General features: G+C 46.3%; 1 protein-coding gene across 1 annotated transcript in view; it reads right to left on the reverse strand.

Moving 5' to 3' along the window:
• LOC144693179 (potassium channel subfamily K member 16-like) overlaps positions 1-21,864 on the reverse strand; it is a 36,085-nt gene extending 14,221 nt beyond the window's left edge. Inside the window, exons 1-2 of the mRNA XM_078562722.1 lie at positions 21,803-21,864; positions 1,167-1,287 (exon numbers count right to left, since the gene is read on the reverse strand). Of these exons, the coding sequence (XP_078418848.1) occupies positions 1,167-1,287; positions 21,803-21,844 (163 nt within the window). The 5' untranslated portion in view covers positions 21,845-21,864. The remainder of the gene's footprint in view (positions 1-1,166; positions 1,288-21,802) is intronic.
• Between the last annotated feature and the right edge of the window lie 2,524 nt (positions 21,865-24,388).

Genomic DNA, 24,388 nt, shown 5'->3' on the forward strand with positions numbered 1-24,388 from the left:
AATACCACCACCTGCAAGATCCCCTCCAAGCCACTAACCACCCTGACTTGGAAATATATCGCCATTCCTTCACTGTCGCTGGGTCAAAATCCTGGAACTCCCTTCCTAACAGCACTGTGGGTGTACCTACACCACATGGACTGCTGCGGTTCAAGGCGGCAGCGCACCATCACTTTCTCAAGGGCAATTAGAGATGGGCAATAAAATGCTGGCTTAGCCAGCGACGCCCTCATCCCATGGATGAATACAAAAAAAAAATCTGGTCTACTTTGTCTCAGAAGTGTGTGCACGCCAAAGCGCAATTTTGGAACTCTGAGGGACCTCATATCAGTTAAAACACGGCCTCTATCAAGCCCAATATCACCCTCATTGTCTCCTAGGCTATTCAACTCATGTAGTCAATTAAAACCAATGATAAGTTGAAAATGATGCACAATACGTTGGCTACTACGATATGATTTTTTTCCTGTTATCGTTTTAACATTTTCTGGTTTCAGGCAAGAGGTTAAATATTCAACGTTTACAATATGGGCACATCTTACAAACTGCACAGAGGCTATTCGTTATATTATTGTATTAGCAAAAATGATTTAGCAATCCTCTTTTAATTAATACCAGTATATCAGTGCTTTGACTGTGTACTGTTTCTTAGAAGTAAAATTAAAGAGGGTGAGGGAAAATTTGGACACTCCCTGAAAATAGGCACGGAGCTCATGATGCCCAACTAAACTATGCCCATGCAGGCAGTATGTAGTGATGGTGGCAGGGGAGGAGAAGGGAAAAGAATGGCCGATATTACTGTCTGGCTCACTGCCCAATGAGTCTTGCTGGGAATACTCTCCTGTAGATATCAGGTGAGGAATGCATCAGGCTTGACTGTTATGCCACTTGCCCCTTGGTCAAATAGCCTGCCAATACTCACTTTCTGGGTTTGCAAATGGCGAATGGTTAATTGGGTAAGGTGCTGAAGGGGCTCTTGGCCTCCATGAATCCTGTGATACCCCAACTTAAATCAGTACCAACAGTGAAACAGGGGGAAGAAAGGAATTGAACTGAAGAGAAAAAAGGCAGAATTAGAGAAATGTTCGAAATCGTTGAAGCTTGATTAACTTGCACATGTTAGGTGTTCCTCTTCAAAAGGTTAATTCAGTAAATGTGAATCTCACCTATTGTTGACACCACTGTAGCTGCAAAAAAGAAAGAGCTGCTAAAATCCCAGTTACTGAGGGAAGAGTTGAGATCATTTCCAATAGGATTCACTCCATGCTTTACAGCTTCAGTTATTGCCTGTAGAAGTAGGAAATATAACAGATATTATTTCATCCCAATGCAGAAACTCTTCCTTCAAACATCAGTATTAATCTTTGAAACAAGGATAAAGTAGCTGTTATACTGAATGTGATTTATATCCGAAAATTGCGCTTTGGCCTCAATATTCATGCTTGCTTATTTTCTAACATAAAATACATACTTTTTAGCCTTTTATCTTTGGAGGGATTGGATGTTGAAGTGGTTGTGGTAGATATCATGTGTATGGATTTTCACAGCACATTCAATAATGGGTCTCACAAGCAGCTTGTTAGGAAATTTCAGGCAAATGGTTCAAGAGGAAATATAGCAACAGGGACAGAAAGTTGGAACAAAGGGGTGAGTTTTCACATTTGGGTGGAAATCACTCCAAATAATTTAGAGTAAATGGGTTTGCATGGTTTGGAGAAGGGTTGGAAGTGGTTTACCACATGGGTCATTGCTGGGCCTACTTTTGTTCTTGGTGTCATATAAACAATTTGGATTTGAGCACATGGAAGCATAACCTTGAAATCTGCTGATTTGCCAAACATAGAGAACAAGCATAAATGGCTTTGGGATGATTCACATGAGTTAGTGGAATGAAGGAACAGGTGAAACAGATGTGGATAAGTTTTGGGAAGAAAAGAAACAAAGAATAGCAGCATGCACTCAATGATAAGATGACGAAGAGCATAGGTGGACAGAGTGATCTAGGAGTTCAAATACATAATTGCACGAAAGAAAAAACATGTAAAAGTCTAACATCATTTTGGGTTTAAACAGGAATAAAATGTACAAGAGTTCAGATAAATTTGCATAAAACATCAATTAGGCCACTGTTCGAGTACTGTGTGCAGTTTTTGTTCCCCCATTACAGGTAGATACAGTGTAGATCCACCATGGTGATGGCAGGCATGAGAAATTACAATTATGAGAGACTTAAAACAGGTGATTATTTCCACTCCAGCAGAGGAGCCTGAACGGGATATGGATAGAATGAACAAGAAAATACCAGTTTCTATTCGATGGCTCTAAAATATTATTTCTTCTGGTTGTAATTTAAATACACAATTAAGAGAATGAAGAGAAGGCTTAGGGTAAATTAATTTCACAGAGTATTGTTGAATTATGGAATGTCTTATCATAGGGAGCGGTTGAGGAATTTTGTACAGATACATTTATGAAGCAGAGGACTAGGTGGTGTGCAGAGCAGTGGGATTAGTTTTGAATTGTTCTAGCAAAAACCAGAAAAAAAGAACAGGCTGAATGGTCTTCATTTGCACTGTAAACTTTCTGGTTCAACAACCCACTGTTCTAGTCAAAATTATACTTTAAGTTAGCAGAGAGACTTCTCTGCACCATACAATCATTGTTAATATCCAGCAACACAACCATGAAGCAAAGCTTTCCATGGTGCTTCACAGTGGAAGAGGGGGAAACTGGACACCATATAGGAGTGGGAGAACAGTTAGAAAAAGTGACAGGAGGCGATCGAATACCTGGACTTTGACAAATCATTGAAGACATAAAACACGATGGAAGACGGGGAGAGAATTGCAGAGCGCAAAGAAGCTTCTGCCACTGTTGATGGATTGGACGGAAGGGAAGACTTAAAGTAAACCAAAATTAGAAGAGAGGAGGGTGTGAGCTGTACTGCAACTCCAGAGAAGGTTGGAGTGAAGAAGGATTTACAAATAAGGACAAGAATGTAGAAATCCATGTGCTGTGTACAGGGCGCAAGATGAGGACAAGGAGCAGGAATTAGTACATATGAACATACAAACATATGAACTAGGAGCAGTAGTAGGCCACTCGACCCCTCAAGCCTGCTTCGCCATTCAATAAGATCATGGCTGATCTGATTGTAACCTCCACTCCACATTCCTGCCTACACCTGATAACCCTTCACCCCCTTGTTTAACAGGAGTTTATCTAGCTCTGCCTTAAAAATAGTCAAAGACTCTGCTTCCACCATCTTTTGAGGAAGAACATTCTAAAGACTCACGGCTTTTAGAAAAAGTTTCTTCTCTTCTCTATATTAAATGAGCAACCCCTTATTTTTAAACCGTGACCCCTAGTTCTAGGTTCTCCCACAAGAGGAAACAACCTCTCCACACCCACTCTGTCAAGACCCCTTAGGGTCTTAAAGGTTTCAATCAAGTAACCTCTTACTGTTCTAACTCCAGTGGATACAAGCCTAACCTGTCCAACCTTTCCTCATTGGACAACCTGCCCATTCCTGGTATTAGTCTAGTAAACCTTCTCTGAACTGCTTCTAACACACTTACATCTTTCCTTAAATAAGGAGACCAATACTGTACACAGTACTCCAGATGTGGCCTCACCAGTGTCCTGTACACCTGAAGTATAACCTCCCTACTTTTGTAATCAATTCCCCTCACAATGATGATGTAGATATCAGAGTATCTAATACCAGTATTAGATACTGTTAGTAAGCTGGATTCTGCAAAGGTAGAGCCTAGGGGGCTAGAAAGAAGAGCATGGAAAAAGTTATCCTTGGTGTTGGTGAAAGCATGGATGAACGTTCTCTACCTTTTTCTGTCAAATGAGAACCTGGAGGCACATGCATGTAGTGGTCCCTGGCAACAGTGTAACAGCTGAAGGTGACATTAGCTTATATGAAGTTCAATTACTCCTGTGATTCCGACCTCCCCATAAGCCAGCTCTACCAGGATTGCAAACAGTGGGCAGAATTTAATGCCGCCCTCAGGAGCAGGCTGAGAGGCGGGGGTGCTTGGAGCTGCGCTGTACAATGGGCTGTGGGAAGGAAGGTGAGGGGGCTGGAATGCCTGATTAAGTCAGGAGTGGGGAAGTTCGAGAATAGCCTTCTACCAATGGCCACTTAAGGGTCTCATCCTGTTGCCCCTGATATTCTACCAGCAGTACAGCAGCCCTATGCCACTTGGGGAGGTTGCCAAATAAAAGCTGGCGGCCTCAGGGCGTGGGAACCATTCCCATCGGTACGCCATGGCCCGTAGAGAACCCCACCTGTGGCAAGGGTTGTCCCCACTGAAACACTCCCCTGTCCCTCACCAGGGCCTACCTGACTGGCCCCTGGCAAGCCACACAAGCTTACTTTAATTCTGGGCCTCCTCTATCTTTGCTGGTTTAGGCCTGCTGCAGTTTAAGCAGAGGCCACCACTCCTAGTGGCACTGCTGGGACTGAAGCGCTGCCAGCCCTCTGATTGGCCAGCAGCTCTTAGAGCCAGGACCACTATCCTTAAAGGGACAGAATCCCTGATGGCAAGCAGTTCACTAGGAGCTTCCAAAAACAGCCACAGCAGGTTTTGCCCATCTTTCCTGCCAGTGGATGAAGCCAACTTCATGGCCATTAAATTCAGCCCAGCACATGGCTGCATGAAATAATAGTGAAATAATGGCAAAACAATAACAATAGCCAGTATAAGCAGGGAATTGTTTAGCACTTGCTAATATGGCATTAAAAACTGGGGTGCCTGTTAGCAGTGTAACTCTCAACTAGTCTAATGGTGTCCAAAATGATCTGTGTCCTTTTTTTGGAATTTAGATAGTGTAGTCCATCCTCTGTTTAAGTCTATTTCACATACTTTATGTTCTCCTCATCTTCTTCCTTGAAGAACTGCTACATACATATCCAATGGGACATGGGAGGAGGAGCAGAGATCGTCCAGGCCAGCTTTGGTCCCCAAAAAGTTCAGCCGCTCACTTTGTCTCGCAAATTAAACAGTATTCTAAAGATGATATGCCCAATTGCCTGTCAGTGTTTCAAACCACCATGGCGATGTAGTGTAATTTGGGAATAATTTTGAACAGAAGGAAATCTGCTGATCTCAAGCCACTCAGACAATGTGACTCTCGCCCCAGCCGCCCAATATCACTTAGAATCATAGACTGGGTACAGCACAGAAGGAAGCCATTTGGCCCATCGTGTTTGCGATGGTTCTCTAAAGGAGCAGTTCACCTAATGCCACTACTCCTTTTTCACATAGTGCTGCCCATTCTTCCTTTTCAGATAATAATCCAATTCCCTCTTGAATGCCTCAATTGAACCTGCCTTCACCATAGTCTCAGGCAGCGCATTCCAGATCCTAAACCTCACTGTGTAAAAATGTTTTTTTTCATTGTCGCCATTGCTTTTTTTGCCAACTAACTTAAATCTGTGCCCTCTTGTTCTTGACCCTTTCATAATGGGAACTGTTCTCTCTAGCTAGTCTGTCCAGAGATCACTCATGTTTTTGAATACCTCTATCAAATCTCCTCTCAACCTTCTCTTCTCCAAGAAGAAGACTCCCAAACTTCTCCAATCTTTCTATGTAACTGAAGTTCCTAACCTTGGAACCATTCTCATGAATCTTTTCTGCACCCTCTCTCGTTCTTCACATCTTTCCTAAAGTGTGGTACCCAAAACTGGACGCAATACTCCAGATGAGAACAAACCAGTGTTTTATATAGTTTTAACATAAGTTTCTTGCTTTTGTACTCTATGCCCCTGTTAATAAAGCCTAGGATGTTGTATGCTTTATTAACCACTCTCTCAGCCTGTCCTTCCACCTTCAATGATTTCTGCACATATATACACAGGTCTCTCTGTTCCTCCCTATCGCCTCATCAAAAAACTCAAGCAAGTTAGTTAAACATGATTTGTCCTAAACAATCCATGCTGGCGTTCCTTAACTAATTCCTAATCAATTAATTTTGTCATTAATTATTGTTACAAGAAGCTTTGCCACCACTTGCCTTCTTGTAACCTGTGCACCCCTCCTCCGGCTCTCATATATACCAGCACACTGCTCTCATGGTCACCAGCAACCCCCTCCCCCCACCTCACAAATGGTCAGCAGCAACGCCCTCCCCCAACCTCTCAAATGGTCACAAACACCAGGCCAAATTGTCCCCTATTTTATTTCACACAAGTTGGTCACCCTGCACAGGTGAATAATGGCGGGAAGAGGATTGTGGGGGAAAAGGAGAGGGTCGGCAGTAATGGCACGGGGGTGACTCTCAGGGGACCCTGCCCCCTTCCCTGATGCTGGATCCCTCAATCAGGCACTGGGTGCCTTTGAACAAGGGATCTCCCTCCCTCCCTCCCCTACCCCCCGGAACCCACAAGCAAACTCGCCGGGGTTTGCTTGTTGTGGCCCCCACACTGCGAGCACCCCTCAACCCATTGATGGGTTAATACCAGGGTTTTTGTGAATCCCAGCATTTGCAGTATTTGACTTGATTTATCCCTGAATATAGCCAGTGAGTATAGATCACACTCTAGACTATTTAAGCTATTTTAAACTTTAGAACTAAAACTAAATTACTGCTGGCAAGCTACTTTGTGTATTATAGTTTACTATATTATCTACTTTTCTTAAATATGCATTCTTGCTTAAATTGTGTAAAATGCAATTACACCATGGGTGCATCATTTAAATGGGCTAATTTAATGTGGACAACTTGGAGATTTTTTTGATATAATTTTCATCTTTACTATTATTTTGCATTTGACCATACCATACTGAGACTGATATAAATCATTTCTCCAACGTTATCTGTCCATGTAAGGCACAGATGCACCTTCTATACCTCAGAGCACTGTGAAAAGCAATTGCAGTGTGCTATCATTTCATTCCTATTATTTGAGTCTGGATAGATACAATGCAATCAATGAACTGCACAACCAGACTGGTGCCACTTCCACTCAATAAGCTTCACAGGGATTTAATTTCTTGTGGGACCAGTAATTTCATGCATTAAAAGTTTAGCAACAAATGAAAAAGTAAAATGACCTTAGATGCAGTAGCTGTTCAAAGAGGTGTCACTACAGATATGATTGATTCTCGTGTATTTAGCATTGTTCATTCACTAAAATAATACATTTGTTATCATTCATTTGATGTATGGGCTCTCTGATTATACAATTAACAGGAGTGCACTGGCATAAGTCAACAATGAGAAAAGAGCACTGAGCCCATTCAGCTCACTCCTCTGTTTAGACACACAATCAGCATCCGCACAAATATATAGTCCTCCTGTCTTTAATAGCAACTCAGTATTGACGACTTGAACTATTAGCTTTCACCGAGCTAAGTGGCAGTCCATTTCTCAATTCATTTTAAGTATGAAATGCAATAAATGTCAGATTTCATTGTGGTGCATATGGGGCCCTGTGTGCCTCTGAGCAGTAATGAGATGGCCAATGACTATAGAAACAGAAATGCATTTCAGTGTAAATTGACTTACAACATTTTAACATCCTAGAGCACCCGATAATATTGTTAACGTCAGACCTATCATTGGGGGCGAACAGGGTCATTCCTCTCTCCCGTGATCTTTCTCTGACCCAGCAGAGCTGTCAACACTGACAAAATGTTAGGATTTAAAAGGTTGATCAAAGAATGTATGCATGTTCCTGTTGGGCTTTGCTGCGTTGGAGCTCAAGCTGGGGTATAAACTATGATCTGCTCTGGCTCCCGGGAGAGGGTGTTCTCAACAGCGCACAGGACACATTTCAAACCTACCTGCTGGTGCTATAGATACTGAGGGGATTGTGGATGCTGCTGGTGATATAGATACTGAGGGGATTGTGGATGCTGCTGGTGATATAGATACTGAGCGGATTGTGGATGCTGCTGGTGATATAGATACTGAGGGGATTGTGGATGCTGCTGGTGATATAGATACTGAGGGGATTGTGGATGCTGCTGGTGCTACAGATACTGAGGGGATTGTGGATGCTGCTGGTGATATAGATACTGAGGGGATTGTGGATGCTGCTGGTGATATAGATACTGAGGGGATTGTGGATGCTGCTGGTGATATAGATAGAGCGGATTGTGGATGCTGCTGGTGATATAGATACTGAGGGGATTGTGGATGCTGCTGGTGATATAGATACTGAGCGGATTGTGGATGCTGCTGGTGATATAGATACTGAGGGGATTGTGGATGCTGCTGGTGATATAGATACTGAGGGGATTGTGGATGCTGCTGGTGATATAGATACTGAGCGGATTGTGGATGCTGCTGGTGATATAGATACTGAGGGGATTGTGGATGCTGCTGGTGATATAGATACTGAGCGGATTGTGGATGCTGCTGGTGATATAGATACTGAGGGGATTGTGGATGCTGCTGGTGATATAGATACTGAGGGGATTGTGGATGCTGCTGGTGATATAGATACTGAGCGGATTGTGGATGCTGCTGGTGATATAGATACTGAGCGGATTGTGGATGCTGCTGGTGATATAGATACTGAGGGGATTGTGGATGCTGCTGGTGATATAGATACTGAGCGGATTGTGGATGCTGCTGGTGATATAGATACTGAGCGGATTGTGGATGCTGCCGAACTCACTCTCCCAAAAAAAAATGTAAAGTATAACAACGGGAGAGGCCTTTCCACGGGGCTCTGCTGAACACAAGGACTTACTTACCGGGTAGCCTGACAGATACTGATGTAAAACTCAGTTTCGGGTAAATGCAGCAAAGAATAATGATAAACTGATTGGGTTGCTGCTACTTTTAAGAATAAAATGAATCAAAACGAACTGCATTTTAAAATCAAGCGATTTTAACCAGGCAGCTCCATTCAGCTGTGACAATCCATAGTTTTCAATACCTCTCCACTAAAGCCAAACCCGAAACATTTCTTTCAGTTTCCACCGTTCAGATATAACATGAACACTTCCCCCACTTGAGGTCCGAAGTGGAAGTAAGCGGTTTAAACCCGGTTTATCTTTAGAAAGTGCAGACAATACTTAACTCCACTAACTTCTCCAGCGCTTCGCGGCTCACGCCCAAGGTGCAGTTATTCAGTAACTGCGCCTTCTTTTTCCAGATCCTGGTTTTGAGTTCGTTTTCTTCCTTCAGCTCCAGCGCCCGGAAGACTGCTGCCCCGATCAGGAGGTAGGCGAGGTAGCTCAGGAAGAGCAGCACACAGCTCCAGGGGCACCTGCTCCAGGCACCCATCCCGCTCAACTGAATGTGAGACCGCTGCATCCCGGGGTGGATAAATACAGAGGACATAAGAGAGAGAGAGAGGGTATCGCTCACTGCTTGTGCATGTGAGGACTATGGAGGAAGTTGGAGAACACTCACTTTGTGGGAAGAGAGATAGTTATAACACTTCCTCTTTCAATTTCAATAAGTATAGGAAGTGATTCTTCCGGAACCGTAATGCCTCCTCTAAGACATTTCTTTCCATTTCAAGTAAATAGCAAATTTACTAAGTAATTGTTGAATCTGTGAAAGTTACCATGTCAAAAAAAATCTCCATTCCACTGCATATTCTCCACGAGGTTCTGAAAACGATTGTTGCCCCTTTCGGTTAGAATGTGCACAGGATTTTTTTTCCCCACAAAGAATAAACACAAACAAATTCTGGAAGGAGAAGTCAGTCAGCATCTGTGGCGGGAGGGGGATTCTGAGTAAGGAACTGATTATCAGGCGCTGTGTATAGCAGCCAATCGACCCAGGAGTGAGGAGCCCTCACAAAATTGATGTCAATGGGACACAGGGAGAAAACTGTCCACTGGTTTGCGTCATACCTAGTACAATGGAACAGGGTTGTGGTTGTTGGAGACCAATCATCTCAGTCCCAGGACATCACTGCAGGAGTTCCTCAGGGTAGTGTCCTAGGCTCAACCGTCTTCAGCTGCTTGGTCAATGGCCTTCTCCATCATAATGTTAGAAGTGGGGATGTTCACTGGTGATTGCACAGTGTTTGGTAGCATTCACAAATCCTCAAATACCAAAGCGGTTTGTGTCCATATGCAGAAAGACCTGGACAACATTCAGGCTTGGGCTGATAAGTGGCAAACTGCATTTATGTCACACAAGTGCCAAGCAATGACTATATCCAATAAGAAAATTTAATCATCTCCTCTTGTTATTACCATCACTGAGTGCCCCATCATCAACATCCTAGAGGTTACCATTGACCAGACACAACTGAACCAGCCATATAAATAATGTAATAAAAACAGAAAATGCTAGGAAAACACAGCAGATCTGACAGCATCTGTGGAGAGAGGAACAGAGTTAACATTTCGAGTCCATATGACTTCTTCAAAGCTCTGAAGAAGTCATATGGACTCGAAACATTAACTCTGTTTCTCTCTTCACAGATGCTGTTAGACCTGCTGAGTTTTTCAGCATTTTCTGTTTTTATTTCAGATTTCCAGCATCCACAGTATTTAGCTTTTATATAAATACTGTGACTACAAGACCAGGCCAGAGGCTGAGAATTCTGTGGCAAGTAACTGACCTCCCCAAAGCCTGTCCACCATCAAGTCAGGTGTGTGATGGAATACTCTCCACTTGTCTGGATGAGTGCAGCTCCAACAACACTCAAGACGTTCAACCCTATCAAGGACAAAGCAGCCCACTTGATTAACACCCCAGCCACCACCTTAAGCATTGACTCCCTCCACCACCAATGCTTGTGGCAGCAGTGTGTACCCTTTGTAAGATGCACTGCAGCAACTCAAAAAGGCTTCTTTTGCAGCACCTTCCAAACCCATGACCTCTAAAAGGACAAGGGCAGCAGACAGATGGGAACACCACCATCTGGAAGTTCCCCTCCAAGCCACACACCATCCTGACTTGAAACTATATTGCTCTTCCGTCACTGTCGCTGGGTCAAAACCCTGGAACTCCCTTGCTAACAGCACTGTGGGTTTACCTACACCACATGGACTCCAGCAGTTCAAGAAGGCAGTTCGCCACCATCTTCTCAATGGCAATTAGGGATGGGTAATAAGCGCTGGCCTAGCCAGAGATGCTCACACCCAGTGAAAGAATAAAAAAGATCACTTGTTTTGCTCACTGCCTGAAATGATTTTCTACTTTGAATAGGTCTTCCTATTATAGATGCAAACAAATTTACTGTGGTTTGTTCAGTGCAATGGAGGGTGGACCTTCGATATCCACTAATGGCAACGTGAAAGAGGCTTTACACTGGCTTGAGTTCCCACTGAGCATATCATAACTCGAGGCTTAATTTCACCAGTCCTCCAGGCAGAAAGAAAAATGCTAGAATCAGGCAAGGCATGTGAGAAATACATAGAACAGACAACATCTGCGGAGAACACTCTTAAGAGCTGAAATTGAAAAATAAACATTTGACTAGAATTGAAAAGAACTATTACAATCAGAGTAAATGGGGGGTGAGGGGGGGAGGGGGGAGTACCCAGAGTGAAATGCTTGAAAGAAAAGCAGGATCCTGTTAGATGCTATAAAATTCATCTCAGTGAAGCAATGAATAATTAAGAAAAAAGCGTACAAATAGTTAACAAGCTGAGAAGCCCAACAAAGGGCAAAGAATTATCCATTGACACCAACAGGAAGGACATCAGGAATGGTTGCTCACGCGCACTCAGCCCGCACTGTGCCCACCAGCACATGCGTAACTGATCCAGACGCCTCTCCATCCAGCGGTAGGAGCATCAATGATGTTTTAAAAACTAAAATCTCTCTGAAATGTTGGTATTAAAGCCCTGGGAGAATTATAATTAACCGGAGGTTGGTGGGGCGGAGCAAAAGTTTTAAAAGTTTCAGGCCATATAACCTGCATCTAGGGACAGTGAGTTTACCAGCAGACTCCTTTATTTTGAACTTCTTTTTATTCATTCATGATGTGGGTGTTGCTAGCTAGGCCAGCATTTATTGCCCATCCCTAATTGCCATATTGTTCAGAGGGCATTTAGGAGTCAACCACATTGCTGTGGGTCTTTTTTTAATTCATTCATGGGATGTGGGCATCACTGGCTAGGCCAGCATTTATTGCCCATCCCTAATTGAGTCAACCACATTGCTGTGGGTCTGGAGTCATATGTAGGCCAAACCAGGTAAGGCAGATTTCCTTCTGTAAAGGACACTAGTGAACCAGATGGGTTTTTACAACAATTGATAATGGTTTCATGGTCATCATTAGACTTTTAATTTCAGATTTTGATTGAATTCAAATTCCACAATCTGCCATGGTGGGATTCAAACCCTGGTCCCCAGAGCATTACCCTAGGTCTCTGAATTATTAGTCCAGCAACAATACCACTATGCCATCACCTCCCCATCATTGGATGTTTAATTCCAGACTCTTTTTTATTGAATTCAAATTTCACTATTTGCCATGTTGGGATTTGAACCCAGGTCCCCAGACTATTACCTTGGGTTTCTGGAATACAGTGCTAGTCCAGTGAAAATACCACTATGCCACTACCTCCCCTTAACTATAAAACATTTAATATATGCCTAAATTAACAGGGTAATTTGTGGAAATGTCAGCCAAGTTGGAAAGGCTTTGCTGTGGGAGTTCTTGCATGATCTGGTTAGTTCAGTTAGTAGTTAATGGGCCTCTTAATTCAATGGTCATGGCCTCGAGTCCCACAATGGGCGATGATTTTTTATTTTGCTCAAATAACTAAAGATAGACATATTAATCGATTGCATAGTTACGAAGTAAACACACATCCTAGTGCTTCCACTAAAAGTAAATTCCTATTTCCAGCAACTCACTGGATAGATGTCCTCAATTTTGGACAGGCATGAGAACTCACAATTCTCTAAAAATCTGATGATGACAAAAATTCAAGGTTGAAGCAATGCTGAAAATAACCATTAAAAAATAAATTACATTCATTATTTTTGCCATTACGAGAACCTGACTTGTAATATGGTTGCTCTCTGTGTAGTTGTAATCTTTTCCCCATTAATTGATTTCGTTGCCAGGGAGACAGTTATGAGACACCAGTTTTGCAAAAAAAAAATCCATAATTCAGCGACAGAAAGCAGAGCTGCACTTAAAAGCATCTCTTCCTTTAATCAGTCGCAGGGTAGAATCTGCCAGTTCTACCAGCAGCAGGAAGCAGGGGAAATTAATTCGGTGTGAGGCCAAAAATTAGTTTCCTGACGTCAGGATAAACTTTAGGAATTCTGGCCTGAATTTTACACTGCCCCGCCAGCGGTTTTTTAGGAGGAGGGGCGGGGCTGGGTGGGGGCAGGGCAGAGGGGGGGTTTGCGGGGAGCAGAAATTTAAGGAACAGGATTCAGTCTGGATTCCTGCCCGCCCCGACCTCGCAGCGATTCTCAATCCTACTAAAATGTTTACTTTTCAATTTTCAGTCCTTAGCGAGTTTTCTCTGCAGCCCCGACCTTGCCCTTGCCCCAGTTGAGGCTTTTAAGTGGCCAATTATTGGCCACTTAAAGGCCGTTTCCTGCCCAGCCTTAATTTTTAAGCTGGTTGGATGATTTACCTGGCGTGGGGGTAGCCCAAAAATGAACAGGCTTAGGCCTTCGGCGGGAAGTGAGTGTGGGGGGTGTGTGGAGGGTGAGGGGGGGGGGGCGCGCCTCCATTAGAAGCCCCTTTCTGACTTTGGGTGCCCCCTCCTTAAGGTCTGGTAGCTGCTGGGTGTCCCTTACCCCCACCCCCGGCTTCTGCCCCTACATCCCAATTGCCCACTTTCCACCCTCCCAGGCCTGCTCTACTCTACCCACCCTGGGACCCCCCCCCCCACCCCCGCCCCAAGAGTTAGCTTGCCATCTTAAGGCCCTAGGACTTAGGCTCTGGCATGCAGAAGTGCTTCCTCTTGATAGAATTTACCCTGCAATTTGAGAGGAAAAAGCTGGAATCAGATGTAACGGTATTACAGTTAATAAAGGCAACTACAGAGGCATGAGGGAGGAGCTGGCCAGAATTGACTGAGAGATGAGCCTAGCAGGAAAGACAGTGGAACAGCAATGGCAGGAGTTTCTGGGAGTCATTTGGGAGACACAGCAAAAATTCATCCCTAGGAAGAAGAAGCATACTAAAGGGAGGACGAGGCAACCATGGCTGACAAGGAAAGTCAGGGACAGCATAAAAGCTAAAGAGAAAGCATACAATGCGGCGAAGAGCAGTGGGAAACCAGGGGATTGGGAAGCCTACAAAGACCAACAGAGGACAACTAAAAAAGAAATAAGGAGGGAGAAGATTAAATATGAGGGTAAACTAGCCAGTAATATAAAAGAAGATTGCAAGAGTTTTTTTAGATATATAAAGGGTAAGAGAGAGGCAAAAGTGGACATTGGGCCGCTGGAAAATGACGCTGGAGAAGTAGTAGTGGGAAACAAAGAATTGGCGGAGGAACTGAATAGATACTTTGCATCAGTCTTCACGGTGGAAGACACGAGTAACATCCCCAAAGTTCAAGAGAGTTGGGGGGCAGAGGTGAGTATGGTGGCCATTACCAAGGAGAAGGTGCTAGGAAAACTGAAAAGTCTGAAGGTGGATAAATCACCTGGGCCAAATGGATTACACCCCAGAGTTCTGAAGGAGATAGCTGAAGAGATAGTGGAGGCGTTAGTGGTGATCTTTCAGGAATCACTGGAGTCAAGGAGGGTCCCAGAGGACTGGAAAATCGCTAATGTAACCCCCCCTGTTTAAGAAGGGAGTGAGGCAAAAGACGGGAAATTACAGGCCGATTAGCCTGACCTCGGTCGTTGGTAAGATTTTAGAGTCCATTGTTAAGGATGAGATTTCAGAATACTTGGAAGTGCATGGTAAAATTGGGCAAAGTCAGCATGGTTTCATCAAGGGAAGGTCATGCCTGACAAATCTGTTAGAATTCTTTGAGGAGGTAACGAGTAGGTTAGACAAAGGAGAGCCAATGGATGTTATCTACTTGGACTTCCAGAAGGTCTTTGACAAGGTGCCGCACAGGAGGTTGCTCAGTAAGATAAGAGCCCATGGTGTTAGAGGCAAGGTCTAGATAGAAGATTGGCTGTCTGGCAGGAGTCAGAGAGTGGGGATAAGGGGGTCCTTCTCAGGATGGTGGCCGGTGACTAGTGGAGTTCCGCAGGAGTCAATGTTGGGACCACAACTTTTCACTTTATACATTAATGATCTAGATGAAGGAACTGAGGGCATCCTGGCTACGTTTGCAGATGTTACAAAGATAGGTGGAGGGACAGGTAGTATTGAGGAGGCGGGGAGACTGCAGAAGGATTTGGACAGGTTAGGAGAATGGGCAAAGAAGTGGCAGACGGAATACAAAGTGGGCAAGTGTGAGGTCATGCACTTTGGTAGGAAGAATAGAGACATAGGCTATTTTCTAAATGGGGAGAGAATTCAGAAATCTGGAGTGCAAAGGGACTTGGGAGTCCTAGTTCAGGATTCTCTTAAGGTTAACTTGCAGGTTGAGTCGGTAGTTAGGAAGGCAAATGCAATGTTGGCATTTATTTCGAGAGGACTAGAATATAGAAGCAGGGATGTGCTGCTGTGGGTTTATAAGGCTCTGGTCAGAACACATTTAGAATATTGTGAGCAATTTTGGGCCCCATATCTCAGGAAGGATGTTCTGGCCCTGGAGATGGTCCAGAGGAGATTCACGAGAATGATCCCAGGAATGACAGACTTAACATATGAGGAACATTTGAGGACTCTGGGTCTATACTCGATGGAGTTTAGAAGGATGAGGGGGGATCTGATTGAAACTTACAGAATACTGAAAGGCCTGGATAGAGTGGACGTGGGGAAGATGTTTCCATTAGTAGGAGAGACTAGGACCTGAGGGCACAGCCTCAGAGTAAAGGGAAGACCTTTTAGAACAGAGATGAGGAGAAACTTCTTTAGCCAGAGAGTGGTGAATCTATGGAATTCATTGCCACAGAAGGATGTGGAGGCCAGGTCATTGAGTGTATTTAAGACCAAGATAGATAGGTTCTTGATTGGTAAGGGGATCAAAGGTTACGGGGAGAAGGCAGGGGAATGGGGTTGAGAAACTTATCAACCATGATTGAATGGCGGAGCAGACTCAATGGGCCGAATGGCCTAATTTCTGCTCCAATGTCTTATGGTCTCTTCTGTCCACCGCAGCTCCTCTCGCTGCAGGGACTAGAGAGCAGCCGGCCAATCAGATTGGCCGACAGCTCTCTAAGGCAGGCCTCCCTCCTGAGCGTAAATTGCCTGTGGGGCAATCAGAGTCAGTAGGGATGTGTATCCCATCGACTCTTTGAATGGCAGGAAGGGAAACCCGCCATCTGAAATATTCAAGCATCTGTTCTTAGCACTATAAAGGTGGGTTATAGGTGGCTCGAGCTTCCCGATGAACAATGTTGGGAAACTCTTTTGCATACATTGTTATGTCATACAAGCTCATTAAAAAGCTACCTTACTGGAGTTAAGTTCTCCCTCCAAATTAAGTTCCCCGCCAGTCAGAAATTAGAATGTTTACGACTGTATATAAGTGGCACGCACTTGAGGAGCTTCACTGCTTCCATGGCTTTGAGGTCAGCAGATGCTGCTTTGGCCTTCTTGGGGACCCCTCATAACTTGGTTTATATTGGATGCCTGTTGCAAAGGCTGGACAATGGAGGCAGGCTAAGGATTGATGGAGGGGTAGGGTGGAGCGGAGGCTGGATGTGGGTGGCAGGCGAAGACTGGAAGGCAGGGAGAGTATCTGGGAAGGTGGGGGGGATACTGTCTGGGGAAGGGGGAGTAGTGTTGAGTGAAGGGGGAGCAACTGTCCAGGGAAGGCGGGAGGCAGCGAAGGAATGTGAGGGTGCAGCGAGATTGGGTGGAGGGAAGGGCCTTTCTTGTTGGGTCTGGGGATCCTGTGACTGGCTGGGCAAGGGGGTTTTGCATGCAAGGATGGTTGGAGCAAACATGTCCTAGAGGGTGGGGTCAATGCTGTTGACGGTGGGGTCAGGGGAGTTGAACTGAGGGTACTCTGCAGAGGAGGGAACAGTTACAGTTAGAGGGGGGGGTGGGATGTGGTACAGTGGCAGGCCTAGCTAATAGTCAGATAGTTGAAGGTTTTGGGGTGGGTCACGGAAGCAGACTACACAGGTGGCTCGGAAATGTGAGGGGTCACAATCAGGGTGGACATTGGAGCCGTAATGGGTATCGGCTCTGAGAGGAGGGAAGGCATGAGGAGATGGATGGTAATAGGGTCCAAGATAATGGGGAGGTTGAAGGATCACAGAGGTGAGAGGACTGGTGATATTTGGTGGGTCAAGGGTAATGGGGAGAAGTTGGTGGGTGGCAGGGGGAGGGTAGAAGGTGGTGGACTGTGTTCTGACCTGGAGAACGCAGTTTGTCGATAAGTGGGAAGAGGGTCTTTTTGGGTGTTGTTCAAGGTCAATACAATTGGCCAACTAAAAGGATACCCTAATAAACATGAGGTAACTAAATATCAACCATGCTCAGTTGTGTTCTCGCCTCTATGGTGAAGCCCACATGACAGCAGGCTTGCTCCAGGACTCATGATTCTCATAACATCAAGATCCAAGCAGAGTGTGGAGCTGCCATTCATTCTGTGCCATTTACCATCTGCTGCAGTCCGAAGCAGGGATGAAGGGAGGGAGGGAGGTGGATGCCTCCAAGGGGCATGGCTGGTGGTCGGCAGCAAACTCCCGGCTCCAAACCTCCATCCCCCTGGGTGATTGGTCACACCTGACAAGGGCTGATGTGTTTAGTCTTTCAATGATGCCAAGGCAATGGTCTCTCTGTGGAGTCTCGAGGATAGAAGGCAGCTGAAAAGTGTCTGAGGGAGGGTTGTCACACATGACTCTCATCACCCCAGTCAAAGAACAATGTCTTCATGCGCAGTCATGTATAAAGGGGAGGATGCCCTTCCCCTGTAAGGGGTAGGCTGGGGATCCTAAGTCTGGGCAGAGGTCAGGCAAAGGGCTTAGAACTGGCTTTCTGGCATGGAGATGGAGGGAAACCTCTAACGTATATGCTCACTAAATTTATTACATCAATGCATTCACAGATCCACTGAGGCATCCATGATGCAGACTCTAGGCAATCCTTACGTCTACAGGCTCTCATCCAGATGAGAAGGAGGGCCAGTCACTGGTTGGCACAGGGCCAGGAGGAGCATTGGCCTGAGCAGCAAGAGGCAGCAGGGCCTCAAGAAAGTCAAGATGTTGGTGAACAGAGTCCACTGCAACGGCCAGCATTGGTCTGACCATGGGTGTATCACAGGCAGTGCAGTTATCTACAAATGAGTGAAAGGCAATGCTGAAGGCACCTTAGAATGTCCCAGGACGTGGTTGCTCACATCTGCCAGCTTCTCCATGATGAGCTGCGTCCGTAAGGACTTGGAGGTAATCCTATGCTGGTGGCATTGAAGGTCACCGCCACCTTAAATTTCTTTGCCAGTGGCTCCTTCCAGTGCTCCACCAGGGACCTGTGGGGCATCTCCTAGTCAGTGACACATAAGTGCATACGGGAAGTGACGGATGCCATTGTTCAAGAGAGTGCACCAATTTCTCCATTTCCACCTGTATCCCAAAAGGCTGCAAGAGCATTGGGATTTGCAGCAATCGCAGGTTTCCCGCAGGTGTAGGGCACAATTGACTGCTCACATGTAGCCTTGAGAGCTCCCTGGCAATAACCAGTCACATACATCGAAAGAAAAAGATTGCACTCGTTGAATGTGCTGCTCATATGTGGTCACAGAAGGCAAATCCTCAATGTGTATGCTCAGTTCCCAGTGAGCTCTCATGACATCTACATTCTGACACACTCCCAGACACCACAGGTTTTTGAACAACCTCGGTGATTGCAGGACTGGCTCCTTAGGGACAAGGGATATCCCCAGAAGAGCTGGATGATGACGCCAGTTTGCCGTCCACAGAGTGCTGCTGAGGTGAGCTACATTGCTGCACATGCCGCCATCAGTCTGTGATTGAGCAGATGATAGGCCCCCTAAAGATGAAGTTCAGATGTTTGGACCGCTCAGGCAAGGTTTTCCAATACTCCCCACAGAGAATGTCACCAATCATCGCCGCCTACTGCATCCTGCACAACCCGTGTTACTGGGGGGGTAACTTGGCTGAGGGAGACATGGAGGAGGGAGATGTCTCCTCTGACGATCAGGATGTTGAAGAGGATGGAGCTGACGAGGGCCAGGATGTTGCTGAGCCATATGCAGAGGCCATAGCAGAGCTACGACATTGGCAGGCAAGCCCATGCCAATTGATAGCTGCCAGATTCCAGGCAGAGTAAACTGCTGACATATTTCTTTAACTTTTTGGTTTTCTATCTTCTGTTAGCTGGAACGCCCCAGCTCCTTTCTGGTTACAGACATTATACTTTTTTCCAATGTACCTCAATTTATGATAGCTGAATTAAATTGCACTAATTACTGTCTGGCCTGCTGGTGGTTTTATCCATGTGCCAACCTGTGCTAATATGCAGAGCCCAGGCACTAAATGTGCACATCAAACTTGCACAGCACACTCTGTTCCCCCACAACCTCAGGCACCTGTAAGTAGAAGTGTGATTTCACCCATGCCCTCACAGTCCGTGTGCATGGCAACTTGGAAACAAATTCAAATTTAACCTCAGCAGGGATGCACTCATACCTGCCTCACACCTGCACCCAAAGCGGGAAAGACCTGGCAGAGAGCTCTTGAGCTCTTTCAGACAGAACCAGGTATATGGGTCCACAGGGAGGAGCGGCAGAAGATCACCATTTAGCCCCTCAAGGTCGCTCCTCCATGCATATTGATGAGGGAAGATCATGTTGCTGCACCCCAACGCCATACTAAACCCTCTCTCTTGACATCTATATCATGCCGCGAGGTTTCGAAATAGCTCTGGAGTCCACTCACTGAGAGTGCTTCGCCTGTATTATGGGTTCCTGAAATGCTACGACTCTGAATCCTCCAGTTGCAGAGTCTCCTGCAAGTTACCGTTCTAAATGGCCTTAGCATTAGTGAGAGACTACGATCCGTCATTGTGGACACCCCAGCCAAGGTAAACCTCTTTCCTGCATGGACACTGCAGAGGTCTGTTAGAGTTGCTGAAGCTTCACATGGATAACCTCTCAGTCCTCAGCATGGTCCAGCACACAGGCCCATTCTACTCTCTCTCATCTCATGCACTAAAACCCCGGTCCTTCAATAATGTCCGATGCTCTTCGGTTGCAAACCCTGTGTGGCAGGTCCACTGCCACCCTTTATAAGGAGATGAGCAGGCCAAACAAATCTCAACGTGAGGTCTGACAAAGGCTTCAGCAACTGCACACACACACCTCTTAAATCCTACATTCAAATCCCTCTTGTAGTCAAGGCTAATGTGTCCATTGCCTCCGTACTTGCTGCCTTCACCTGCATGTTATCTCAAAATTACAAAGCAGCAATGAAGGTGGTTGGATGTGCCCACCACAGTTTCATCCAGACATGTGGGGCAGCTTCTGGTGTTTTACTGTTAAGAAGACAGTGCAGATCTTCACCCTCTCAGCCCTGAAACTGCATCCAAAGTGTTCCTTGCTACTCACAGCAGATTTATCTCACCTCGAGCACTCGTGACATCCACCCACATCGCACATCAGGGCAACAGCTGCAGAAGCTTCAATGGCCTCACTAAACATATTTTCAGGGTTCAGAACATGGTGAGCTGTAAGCAATGGCTCGCATGATGCTTGGCCACACAGCACACTCACAAATAATGGTGAGTGTTTCATCATGCACATATGGGATTATTCAGTGACCACAATGTTGGTAATGTGGGAGGTGAATCTATAGGAGTTCATGATTGGACTCTGATGGGGGCCTAAATTCCAGACCCTAAAATTCCCATGACTATTGAAGCAACCAGCAACAAGATAGAATCCAGAAGACTTCCAAACAATGCAAATGAACATATATTTACAAGTGCCAAAATGAGATACAATGGTTGTGCACCCGTGCCACCTGTGTACTTTCAATGCTTCTTAATCTTTCATTGCTTACATCTAGGTTCAGACCTGACATCTGCAGCTGAAGTCAAAGCAGCCTGCTGACTGCTATGCTCTGTTGCTGTGAGGACTTTGGCGGCCGTCCTCTGGTGGCCCGAGGCCTAGAGGGCCCTAGCCGGCTAAGGGTCTCCTGCTCAGGTGCAGGTGATCCTCCTCGGCCTGACCTGCTGGAGGTGATAGGGTCACTGGCAGAGAGGAGGTGGAGTAGCAGGACACCCTTGGGGTTCCCTGGGCTGAAGCCCGTGGGGTGCCTGGCTGGCATTCCTCCTCTCTCTGGGTGCCCAATGGCACCTCCCTGACTTGTTGAGGAGAAGGGGCACTTGGAGGGAGTTTGAGATGCCCTGTACCCATTTTGTCTAGTCACTCCTGCACTGGACCAATGCCTAGAATGGAGTGCAGGTCCGAGTGCATATCATGCAGCCACTGTGCGTTCTCATGAACTTGGTCTCCAAGACGGCCACCACCCTTTCCATGGAGGCAGCCAAGTGCGCACATGCCAGAACCACAACAGCAAATGTGGATGGACTTCTCCAGCCTTTGGTCCCATCTGCGCATGACCTCTGGCAACTCTGCCTGATGTTCCCCTGCCTGTCTTATCAGCTCCAACACGTCTGTTAGGGCCAAGTCATCTGCATGAGGCTCAGCAGGGGCCTGGTCTCCAGCAGTCCTCCAAGTGTCAGAGACCTGGGCTGTCACTAGCTCCACCTTCTGTGGACCCGTGTCAGTGATGTGCTCACCAAATCGTGACCCCGAACCTACTTTAGATCGTGTACCCACCGAGGTGACTATACCTGTGTTGGTGGAGGGTGCATGTGACCACCGTGATGGTGCATCCTCTGAGGCTTCTGAGACATCCTCCTCAGAGGTGAGGCTGGGGCTGTGGCCGGTCCAGGTTCCTGTCCTCGCCCACTTTTTCCTGGTACCTGGAATGGAGAAAAGAAAGATTTAGTAATTGACTGAACAGGCTTCTTAATTAAATAAATGTCTCACTCAGTGGGCACAGCTGACAACTGCAAACTGGAAGTGTCCTCACTGGCTTCCTGGAGGAGCTCTATCTCGCCCTCACAACAGGCACGGTCCTGCTCCTCTCCGGCTATCTTGGCAGCTGGTCCTTGAAAAGGGTGAGGAGCCTGATGTCCAGAATTTGCCTCCGGCCTGGGAGTGCTCACACTTCTTGTGGATGTTCTTCTGCTGCAGGAAGATGGAAGGATTGATTGCCATGCCAATGGTTGTATGAGCAGTTCAGTAGCATGCATGCCTTTGGCAGCTGTCAAGCCGTGATGTGGCTGGCACACGTTCAGTGCCGAAGTCCCATCTGCTTGTGAGTGCTGCAACCCAACATCCTGTGTGACATCCCTGTCCACCCAGGCACTCAGAGTGCCTGAATCCGTTATGAGGGTGTCAGTTTGCAGCAAGTAGGCTCTGCACTTGCCCTGGCAGAGCACAGTAGACTGTTCATCCTCTTCCAACAATGCTGGGCGTCAGCACTGGACCCCACAGGTGCAGTGACCTCTGTCCAGGCTGCCATGGTCAGATGGGAGGGATTCCTGCTGCCATCCCAAGGAAACAGGACCTCCCGCCTTTCCTGGTTGACCTGGAGGAGAGTATGCAGGGAGGCTTTGTTGAACTACGGGGTTGCACATTGTTTTCTTCTCTGGGACATTCCCTTTCAGTGTTTAGCGCAAGATCACGCATGGTCAGATGTCCTGCCCCCTCCCGAATGCAAATCAGTTCCACTTCATCGCCTGCCACCAAATTAATCCTCCGGAGCAGACGATTTGGCCCACAGACCCTTGACACACTGAGACTGAAACTGCATCTGCACATGTGCAGGAAGTGCTCCCTCTAGTGTTAAAAGCAAAACACTGTGGATGCTGGAAATCTAGAACAAAAACAAAAATACCTGGAAAAACTCAGCAAGCCTGACAGCATCTCCGGAGAGAATACAGTTGACGTTCCAAGTCCGTATGACCCTTCATCAGAACTAGAGAAACAGAGAAATGAGGTGAAATATAAGCTGGTAGAGGGGGTGGGACAGGTAGAGTTGGACAGGGGGCCAGTGATAGGTGAAGGCAAAGAAGAGATTGCCAAAGATGTCTTGGAAAAAAGGACAAAGGGGTGTTGACGGTGGTGATATTATCTAAGGAATGTGCTAATGGGGACATTAAGGGTAGCAAGCAGGACAATCTAGTGGCAGATGGCCCTGGTGGAGGTGGGGGGGGGAAGGGATCGAAATGGGCTAAAAGGTGGAGATAAAACAATAGATCGAAATAGATTTAAAAATAGGTGGGAAAAGAAAAATATATTTGTTAAAAAAATATAAATTATTGGAAAAAGGGGGATTTCCACCCAGATGAACAGCCAATGTCAATGTGCATGCGCACCGTTTAGAGACCTGCACGATTTAAAGACTATGGGCAGAATTTTCTGGCTGACTTGCGGGTAGTGGAGCCCACACGTCAGCACTTAAAATGTTGCGCGAACGTCCCGACGTCAGCACGCGGCATTGCGATATTTAGGTGGGCGGGCGCTATGAAGCACGACGCGTGCCTGCCATTAATTAAAGGCCTTGTTAAGGCCCTTAACTCGGCAATTGAAGCCGATTTTGAGGACCCCGTGTGATCTTCGCCTCGGCGCATGGGCCCAATGGGCAGGCGGGTAACTGATTTTTTAACAAACCTCATTCACAGGCAGGATATGTGGGCTCAGAGGGGTTGTTCATGTTTTTTCTGAAGTATTTAATGCAGAAAGTGTTTTAAACTTACCTGTGTGATTATTAGCAGTTCACATTGATTTCCAATAGCTTTCTCTGTACTTTGAAGCTTCAGCTCAGCACTCTGCAGACAGTAATCTTTCTTGGGCCTGCAGCTTTCTAGAGGCCTCCATTTAGCCTGGGGGTATGGGTTCTGACCTCTCCAGTAGAGGCAGCTCCCCTGAGGAGGAAGAGAGGGATAGAATAAGGAGGAGGCCAGGATTGGACAATTAGCCTCCAGGGGAGCCACCTTTGGGAGGCCAGGCGCAGGCACAAGCGGCGCAGGGCCAAGAGGTTATCCAAGGTGGAAGGGGCCGCAGAAGATGCCACTATCCTGCTGCCAGGGTATACAGGTGGTGAAGCAGCTACCTCAATATGACTGAGGTGCAGTGCTGAAGGAGGCTCCGTCTGTCAAGGGAGACAGTGGATTATATCTGTCAGATGATTGGCCCTGAGATCTCCCCTAACTGTGTGGGTGAACACCCTATGCCAGTGGCTCTGAAGGTCACAGTTGCCCTCTACTTCTTTGCATCTGGCTCCTTCCAAGGCTCGGTGGGTGATCTTTGCGGTGTCTCCCAATTAACTGTCCACACTTGTGTCAAGCAGGTTACAGACAGGCATTAAC

This window comes from Cetorhinus maximus, chromosome 18 (genome assembly GCF_964194155.1).
Source record: "Cetorhinus maximus chromosome 18, sCetMax3.hap1.1, whole genome shotgun sequence".
Lineage (NCBI taxonomy): Eukaryota > Metazoa > Chordata > Chondrichthyes > Lamniformes > Cetorhinidae > Cetorhinus > Cetorhinus maximus.